Genomic DNA, 10,444 nt, shown 5'->3' with positions numbered 1-10,444 from the left:
ATATAATGTAAGAGAGAAACATACTTGGTGGCTACATTTAAACGCTATGAGTTAAACTTTTACTGAGACTTCATAATGTATGGAAACATTTATGTTCAAATTAATTCATGAGTATTATGAAAGTTGGAGTAGAATGTGGAAGCTTGGAAACACAAATTCACTGAAGAGAAGAAAAAGAAAGAAACATTAAACATTGAATTATATAATGATAGATGTTAAATAAAATTCTTGAGGACCTTGAGAGTAGATTCTTGGAATCTCCGCCTGTGTTCATGATTTAGTACAATGGCTCTAGATGCAAAATTGAAAGAACCATTTTTTGTATATTTGGGTTTTTCCAATTTTGTATTATTTTAGAATAAGAAAAGATGTACTCTTCAAATGTTTTTACAATGCCTTTATTTGGTTTGCACTAAAATAGCTTATTACAAGAATAGAAAATACGACAATCATGAATTCATCACTTTAAAATACTCATTTTTGTCTCCAGTATTGTGGTGTAATGAATAAAGCCACTGCTGGCATTCTTAGGCATTTATTCATTCACTATCTGCCCCCACTTTTTTGCTTTTTCTTATTTTATTGTTATTGCTTTCATGATACCATTTTGTAGGTAGAAGATTGCCTCACACCATGTCGCCTCTCCCCTCCCCATTTCTCTTCCCTCCATTTGCCCCCACATTGTCTCTTGTGATCCAGCTCCCTGATGATGGCCTGGAGAACAGAATTCAAAGATGGTTCCAGCATCTGGTCTCCCATCACCCACTTAGGAATCCTGGGTGAATTTCCTGGCTCAGATTTCAGCCTGACCCAGCTCTGACAATTGTGGCCACTTGAGGAGCATACCAGTATATGTAAAAAAAAAAAATCTCTCTGTCTCTCTGTCTCTTCTCTCTGTAACTCTGCCTTTCAAATAATTTTACCATTTTTAAAAATTAATAATATTTCTTGAGTTTTAACATTTTGTCTGAAGTTTCTATTTGTTTGGTGTATATTAACATAGGTGAGATTTAATATACTTATTTTTTTCAGATTTGTTTACCATTTAATATAACTACTTTTATAATATTGTCTTCTTAGGTGATTATATGCATGTGTAAATACATATACATATATATACACACATGCATATATATGAAAATATACATGTGTATTTTGATATATTTCAGACCTTAAGTTGAAATAAATATATATATTGTTCAAGCTAAACAATTATGTTATACTATGAAAATGTAGCATTAGCTGTGACTGACTATTCATAAACAAAAAATCTTCTCTACAAGGTGAATACAGAGATCCTGAATGAAAGGGGAATATAAAGGGTGGTGGCCGTTTCTCACATCACTGCAAAAACAGCTGCCATCTTGTAAAGATACCATGCTTTCTTCTTTATTTCCCTCATCCTAAATCAATAGTGAACTTACCATTGGCAAGACATGTGTATACGACAGACTCACTCATTCGCAAGCAAATTGGTAAAGAGTATAAAATATTTTTATTGAAGTGTTTTTAGTAAAACAAATATAGACATTGGTTTTCAAAACCTCAGAGTGATTACGTTTCTGAATAATACTACTTTCTGAGATTGTACATATATTTATTTGTGATAAAGTAACTGCTAAGTATGACAGAAGATTTATAAATGTTGCAATCTCAAATGAGTCAAACATAATATTAAGTAGTATTAAGTGCTGGAATGAAATTTACATCTTTGTGAATTCTGTTGGTTCTAGCGATTTAGAGGCAAATAATGTACCCGTGCTACACAGCAGGGTATTTCTCCACAATAAATAGCTACAAACTCTTGGGGGCTGCATGTATTCCTGCAGACACCACGAATACGGTAACATTCTTGTCTAGTTCTTTTAATTTCTTTTGATTCTTCATGTTGAGCTAAGGAAAAAAAATGTGATTATAAATTCAATTTTTTTTACATGTTATTGTCATGTTTATTACCATAGAATATCAGAAATTGCCCAAGAAAGCTGATTTCAAATTTGTCACACTTTGAATGAGAAAATGCGGATGAATGCAAAATCTTTGATTGATAGAATCTAAAATTTCATTCCTGCAGTTGTGCTCAGGCAAATATATCAAATATCTTTTGATCTGTATACAGATAATGTTTGTTCAGCGGTATTTTATGTCTCATGGCATTTGGGTTTTTGATTTTTGTTTGAAGAAGTGAAACATTCTCAATAACCCCATTTGTATATGTTTTCTCAAGAATAAAAAATCATATAAAAGAGACAATGTAAATGCTTTGTGTCCTAAGTAAATGTTCACCTCCAATTGGTTCCTTTCCAATTCTCCTACTGCTTGGTTAGTTTTGTAAAGGCTTCATTTCGACAACAATTCTCAATTCCATTTTTACAACTACCAGCTCATCACATCATATTTTGAAAGAGAAAGCAATAGGGAACTCTTGACTCACAGCTTAATCAAACCAATAAAACATTTTTAATACTACATCTTGTGGGGAATAATCCCACTGTTTTATCAACTGCCAATTCTTTTCACTTCTTCCGAAACAGAGAGATTTCTCTCATGAGGTTTTCCTATGAAGTCCACTTAAAAATGATCATTTTTTTTTCTAAGAATGAAACATTTTGCCCTTAACACCTTTCTCATATTGTTAAGTATTACCTGCAGGACCACAAGATACAGTGAAGGTGAAGACGAAGATCATAAAAATGCAAAGTATCTTCATTGTTGGTGGAAATACTGGAACAGAGTTGGAACAAAGCTCTAAATGTCTTCAATGGAAAACGAACTCTAGTTTTTATAGCCTTTTCAGGGTGATTATGATTCTGCAGAATGCTGCCTTTCCAGATTGAGCACATATTCCTCTCAGGGTTGTGAAACAGACAAAAGTATAATAGAACGACTGGGTTCATATTGGTCTTAAGGAGTCAAACATGAACTCATTGTCATTTCCAGGAAGAAATGGACTGAAAATATTCTTAGTTACTATCTAATTGAAAGCACAATCAATATCATTGATACATTCAGTGATGCTTTCTTGAGCAATTATGATATGTCAGGCTCTGTTCTGATTACTTCCAGTTGTTAAACCACTTTATTCTTGTGACAAATTCTGTAACATAAGAAGATTATATAGTTACTGATAAAGCTGAGTGGCAGATGATATGATGGCTCAATTTTCTGTATTCCAGCAATAAGAACTGGCATCCCGTATGGACATGTGTTCTTTCCCATGCTGTTTTACTTCCCATCCAGCTTTCTGCTTGTGGCCTGAGAAAGCAGCACAGTAAGACTTGATTCTGGGGACTCTTCATTTGCTTGGGAGACCTAGAGAATTCACCCTGTCTCCTGGCTTCAGCTCAGCTTGGCTCTACCCATTGCAGCCACTTGCGAAGTGAACCAACAGATATAAATTTTTTTTCTCTCTCTTCTCTGTAAAACTAACTTTACCATAAAAAATAAGTCTAAAAACAAAAAACTGAGAGTGAATCTTTGATAATATGTGACAGGGTTAGTCATCTCAATCACCATTCTCTCCTCACCCAGAGCTGCCTAATGGGTTTCCATTGTTTGAAGTCACTCTCTACACATATGAAATAAGTCAGATATTGCTTCTGGTGGATTACTTTTCTATAAATCGAAACTACTCTGTAATAGAGTACTTGCATTGTTGGATTCAATGTTATGTTTGTGTGACCCTGTGCAATCACTCATTAGCTATTTCCTTGCCTTGGACATGCTGGGATCCCATATGTTTGCTGGTTCATATCCCAACACATACACTTTGCATCGAGCTCCATGCTTGTGGCCAGGGAAGTCAGCATAGAATGGCTCTAAGTCATGGGACCCTGCATGTGTCTGGGAGATGCAGAGGAGGTTCCTGGCTCTTGGCTTCAGATTGGACCACTCCATTCATTGCTGCTTCTTGGGTGTGAACCACTGGATGAAATGGTTTTCTTTTGTGTATCTGCTTCTCTCTTTTGATTTGCTGCATTCCCTGATAACTAGGTAGGAACTAGATTGGAATTGGAGCAGCAAGGATATAAATTAATTATCCATGTAGGAGGGCAATTTATTTTTTTCTTAAGACTGATGCATTTATCTTGAAGAGAGAGGAAGAGAGAGCGTTCTTACTCCAATTCATGTTGCATTGTGGAATGTCAGTATTGTATTTGGCAGACTTATCGGCGGCTGTGTTACAACACTGCTTGTAACATAAGCTCTTTTCTAATCTTGCATGAGTTTATTTGATATTTCACAAAAAATGAAGAAAATTACTGCATATTATATATTTTTATTGAAGATGAGCAAAAACCAAATTCATGAAGAATTCTGGTGAGACTGGTAGTTCTCTGTTATTTGAAAAGCAAGGATTTGGGTGTAGGGTGGTACTTTGGTATAGTGGTCCAAGCTTCCATCTGTGGCACTAGCATCCCATATGAGCACTTGTTCATGTTCTGGCTGCTTCAGTTCCCCTCTAAGCTCCCCATTCATGGCTTGCTAAAGCAGAAAAGGATTGTTCATATTCTTTGCCTGTGGCACCCTCAGGGGTGAACTGGAAAAGCTCCTGGCTCCTGGCTTTGGATCAGCCCACCTGGGGTCGTTTCAGCCATCTGCAGAGTGGACCAGCATTAGGACAAATCTTTCTCTCTCTCTCTCTCTCTCTCTCTCTCTCTCTCTCTCTCTCTCTCTCTCTCTCTCTTTCTCTCTTTCTCTCTCTCCCTCTCTGTCTTTCTCCCTGCCTACCTACACCCAAATCTCGAGCGTTCAATGCAAGGAGTTTAGCCACTAGGCTACTACACAGTACCCCAGTAATCACTTCGTATAATGTGTAAGAAGATGTCTGCCCTCTTCACTTTTAAAAAAGATGTTTGAGCTGTATATTTGACATTAATGAAGAGCTATGTTAGAAAGAGGAAGGCAACATAAAGGAAAGAGGCTTTGAGATACACAAATTAATGTATGGTTCGAGAGAATATAAAAGAAAGTTGTAGATGAGTAAAGAAGACACACCTATTTGAATTTATAGCCACTTAAAATGCCTATTTTACACATTGTTTTTAATACTTTCTAATATTTGTGCTAAGTCCTAACTTTGTGATTTGAAGGGAGATGGTATCTTGTAAGTGATAAACATACCGTCACAGTATGTTTACCACTTTGTGATACTATGTACTGAGTGAGCCATCTCAATGTGATTAATATGATGATCATAGTTTAAAATTTTAACCTTGAAAACAGAGTATATATGAAAAATAAGATATTATTTATTTACCGTTATATATATGTCCTCCTTAAATCTGGTTCAATTTTAAAGCTAGAATTATAATTGTGCATTAAACACCTCATTCATGTATTTTGTATATGATCAACCTCTGTGTGTCAATGTAGTTTTTTGTTGTTGTTATTTTCTTCATGAGAGTAATAGAAGGAGAGAGAGAGAGAGAGAGAGAGAGAGAAACTACTCCTACTTATTCATTTTCTAAATGCCTGCAATAAATGGACCTGGGATATTTTCGTTGTGCAAGCATATTGCCACCTAACAAAAGAATGAAAACAGAAATTGTCATTAGGAATGTTTCAGGTGGATTAGAAATGAAGAGTTGAAAAATAAAAGTAGTGAGAATAAATGTTTGAGAATGGCTTTACAAGAAAAGTTACATGAAGAAGCAATAAGAGAGAGCACAGAGAAAAGGAGAGTGAAAAGAAATAGATTGATTAGTAGAGGCAGCTCTGATATTTTAGTTAAAAAACAAAAAACAAGCAAAAAAGCCAACTTCCTGAAATCTGTTGTGAATGTGAGTTAATCTTTTTTGGAATATGAATGTTAAAAAGGTCAGGTTTCAATCTAATACTTATGGAGCAAAATTGAGGTGATTCGCCTCCTTCAAGTTCCCTGATGGTGCACCTGAGCGTGTAAGCGTTCCTCGTTTGTGAAGCACACTGCATGGCAGAGCCAGGGTTCGCTGTCTCAGTAGGCTGTGCTGACAACAACGTAAAAGGGGTAGTGTGGCAGTGACTATTGTTTCATCAGTCTTCCCTATCTGCGTTTGCTGTGGTTGAACTTGTGAAAAAATGCAGGGATACATGAAGAGCATTTTACAGAGGAGACAGATGTAGGAGGAGAAGCAGTTCTCTTCAGGTATGTTCCCAGCAAAATGGGAACAAAATGCTGAATAAGAGAATGTAACACAGAAATATAACTGCTGCTATTGATAAAGCTGAGTGACTTTCATACAACATTGTAGTTGACGTTATAGATATAAAAATAGAGGTTCAAGGATTAGCATTTTTCTTAATCTTAAAACCACTGATTACTGATTAATGTTCACAGTTCCAAGTAAGGTATTCCGTTGACTTGATCATGGTGTGTGTGTGTGTGTGTGTGTGTGTGTGTGTGTGTGTGTGTGATGCTAGTTTACTAGCTCGTTATTTACTTGCAACATGCATGCTAACCAAGAAATAACTACAAAGATCTCCTGTATACTTAAAAGAAAAATTCCAATCCATGTGTTAGAATTACTTAAAGGAAAAAAAAAAAACAAATGTCAGAAATACGAATTTCCATGGGAGGTGAAATTTCATGAAGTGAAAATCAATGAGATTGCAAGTATGAAGCTCTGCAGAATTCAGGATGTGTTCATACATTGCGCACATTGAGAGGGCATTCAGGATATTTTCATACATCGTCCACAGCTGTGTTTTCCAAATTTTAGAACCCCATTGAAACTACATGCTATTGAAACGGACTATAACTGAAGAAATCCTTATTATGCTGTTTTAAACAGTAAGACATGTTGCATGCTATTATACAAGGTTGGTTAATCTTAACAACATTAAGATTGTTAATAATTCTCTAGAAATGCTTTCTGAATCTCCAGATTTCCTTTTTCAAATATTATTAATGTGGTTTTAAAAGTGTCTTCCCAAGTTCCAGATCTGCCTGTGACAATACAGCAAACACGATGTAGGTGAGTGATTGAATAGTTTTTCCCTGATCATGGATTTCTGCATTTGGACAGTCGATCCTTGCATCTCCCCTGTCTCTTGCAGAGTCTTGCAGTTTCTGCTGCATTCGCTTTGATCATCTTATGTTCTCCATTGAAGCTGCTGGTCAACCTTCATTACCTTCTGTCTTTACCTTAGGACTCTTCTGTGTGCTCATGACTTTGGGTTTCACTGCTCTTGTAGTGATCCTGAATTCTCTATCTAGTCAGAAGAGGGACCCTTTCTGTTCCATTCTTCATTTCTGCCATCATCGTTGCAAAAATGTTTCCCCTCTCCTGACCTATTTTCATAACACATTTTTCAAGGTTTTCAAATGAGGTATTCATGCACTGCTATCTTCCTCCATATTTTTATTGTGGCAAGTGCAGAATTTCTTGTCACTATCCCAAGCAATGTTTGTTTTTAATGTCCTATGCATGAATGCAACAATGAGGGTGTTAACTACATGGTTGTGGTAAATGTGTGCTTGTTGCTCTATGTGGTTATACTTTCCTCATCACTTCCTACAATAAGTTAACTTCTACATTATAGATTTTTGTTTCTTCCCTTGTGTACCATGTGTTACTATCTCATTCCACTGAATGCAGCAACGTAATAAATAGGGAAATATATATAATTTCAGGGTGTTCATGACAGTAAATCTTTGCCACACTCCTAGAAGCAGGTACCTTTTTTTTTGCTTATTTGAAACGTGATTTTGGTCAATGATATGAAGTTTCAAACATGAATATAAAATGGAAGAACTTTTCTTTAAAGCTACACTATAAAGATTTGAGATACAAAGTTATCTCTACAATGTACAAGTTGAAAATTTGCAAAGTTATACATCTGTTTGGATACCTATAACTCCCAATTGGGATTAAATAAAATTATTTTTTGGCTTTTTGAATTTGTAACTAGAACTTCCATGTTCCAGAATCATTGGGATGATATCTAAAATGAGTGGAAAAAACTCACAGTGATCAAAATTAGTTAATTTAGATAGTTGAAATACTGCTAATAATTATAAAGAAAAATGGATTTGACTTTATTTAGTCATTTTACATTTTGGGGGTCCATATCCTTTTTTAAATTAATTTATTTTTGCTGGAAAGTCAGCTGAACAAAGAGAGAGACAGAAAGCAATATTTCCTGTCCGCTGGTACACTCCCTAATGGGGTGGGGGGTGGGATGCAGTGGAGCCAAAAGACAAGTGAGTGGAGCCAAAAGAGAAGTGGAGCATCCTGGACACAAATGGGAGCCCATATAGGAACCTGATGCATGTGAGACAAGGAGTGGTGGGCCCAGGCCATAGGCATTTTAAAGAATCATTTGACTGCCCCCTTTCTTCTCCTTTCTGAGTATATTTTGTCAATACCGTCAAGATGTCTTCAAAATGTGATCCTAAGTTAAAAAAAATTAAGGCACTATGACTATAGTTCAAGCATTCAAACTGTTAAGAGCGTTTCTAAATATTGAAATTCTAACATTTTTGTCCAATATAACCAACTAGAAGGCAGGTTAAGTAAAGATTACAGGGTCCTAACACAAAATTTTTATTCAATGTTTCTTAGCCATATAAAATTGCATGTTTAGCAAATTCTCAAGTAATGCTAAAATTGTTGCTTTAAGGACCTTTTTCTGTATTCTTGAAGCTTTGAGTATATTTTTCTACGTTGAGTTTGACAAATGTTCTCTGTCAAGGACAGTTTCTCAGGCTTTGCTCTCTAAGATGAAAACCTGAGGATATTCTGTAGATATTTAAGTAAGAGAGGATGTGAAGCACATTGTGGCACTGTGGGTGAGGTTGTTACTTTGATTGTGTTTTCCATATGGTAGTGCCTGGGTTTGAATCCCTCATCTGCTCCTAATTCAACTTCTTCTATGCACACACTGAGGGGCAGCAGGTGATACATTACTTATTTGAGTCACTACCATCTTTGTGGAAGACTGCAGTGAGTTTCTTTATTTGTAACCTCAGCCTAGCTCAGCCCCAGCTGTTAGGAGCTTTTGAGGAGTGAACCATGACCAGGAGGCAAACATATCTCTCTTTTCTCTCTGTCTCTGTGTCTCTGTGTCTCTCTCTCTCTGTCTCTCTCTGTCCCATTCTCTCTCTTCTTTCCCATTGTCTAAGGGCCCAACACTGATCTGTTTAGTAGTCAGTTTTCTTATGCTGGTAGGATAAGGTTCCTACTGTTGAGTTTCCTCTGTGAGTTCCTTTAAATCACAGATTCCATGTGTCAAACTTCATTTAAACTTTTTTGTGTTGCAACTATTAATAATATATAATTAATTTGCTGGGAGAACATCATTAAAATTAAATCAATTCATTAGAATCAAGGATTTTATACTTTTATCTATATCATCAATGCCATTCAATATCAGAATGTTGGAATTGTAACTGCTGCTGAAGGCCTATGGCATCATAGTAATAACAAGGAAAACCACGGAGGTAGAAGGAAAATGAAAAAAGTTCCTGTGCCTATGGAAATGATCATGAAAAAAATTTAAATATTAAAAATTATGTCATCTCAAAAATATAATGATCTAAGTCTCTCCCAAAATTTAATAGTAAGCAAAGTTTTGGAAAGAAGATCATAAGTATTTTCTGTAAGAAAAAAAAAGAAAGGAAAATAAAAAAAAGAAAGCGAGAGAGATACATCGATTGCTACATTAATTATTCATTCTTCTAAAATTCAAAAGCCACCAATGAACATAATAGAGACTAAATTTCTTTGTACATAAGTAGACATATTTATGATTTAACATCGTATTACCATTAAAGCTTATAAGCACTTTGTTTTTATCTACTCTTGAGTAACATGCACCTCTGTTCCAGGTTTGATGCTCAATATGACTTCCGTATTCCAGAGTTTATACGCAGCACTGGTTTCTCCATTTAATGCAGTATCCATAATCATACTCAACATCGTCACAAAATGGTTTGCATATTCCTTTCACTTTTTGGCATCTTTCAAATCTGTACTTTGGTGACAAATTACTTCCGGCTGTAATCAAGAGTGATATCTTAAGTTATCAGTCTATTATCCATCAGGATGCCCTTTTCTAAGAAGAGACAAAATCTATTCTGAATGGGAGATAACTTGCAAGGAAACTGGAGAGTGTAGAACACCTGGTTACATTGCAGCACCATTTACTGGCTAAGAAAGTAACAAAGGTAAAAAGTCTTTTACAAGCACAAAATGTGTGTGAGTTTTTCCAGTAGTTCACATTATAGGTGCATCTCAGCACGATTCTGGGTGAGGGCTCTTAACATGCTCTCCTTTATAAACTTCTGAGGGTCAGTCTTATTTTCCACATTTTATTAAGGTAATTCCTATAGTTCCCTAAAAACCTTCCATTTAATTTTTGTTGGTTTTTGATTTTAGACTTCATCTTGCTGCATGTTAAACGTATCCTTTACCAAATGATTCGTTCTCCATTCTAGACTTACTCTTAATCCTTTCTTTCA

General features: G+C 35.6%; 1 protein-coding gene across 1 annotated transcript; it reads right to left on the bottom strand.

Moving 5' to 3' along the window:
- Positions 1-1,766: 1,766 nt before the first annotated feature.
- On the bottom strand, positions 1,767-10,005 carry LOC105942111 (beta-defensin 110-like; the record flags this gene model as incomplete). The annotated part of the gene is made up of 2 exons (XM_058669709.1): positions 1,767-1,893; positions 9,750-10,005. A coding segment is annotated over one exon (159 nt), but the record flags the coding sequence as incomplete, so codon positions are not given.
- Positions 10,006-10,444: the final 439 nt, after the last annotated feature.

Source organism: Ochotona princeps, chromosome 1, assembly GCF_030435755.1.
Source record: "Ochotona princeps isolate mOchPri1 chromosome 1, mOchPri1.hap1, whole genome shotgun sequence".
Taxonomy (NCBI): domain Eukaryota; kingdom Metazoa; phylum Chordata; class Mammalia; order Lagomorpha; family Ochotonidae; genus Ochotona; species Ochotona princeps.
The sequence above is the reverse complement of the archived record's forward strand: the minus strand, read 5'-3'. Positions and strand labels throughout refer to the sequence as shown.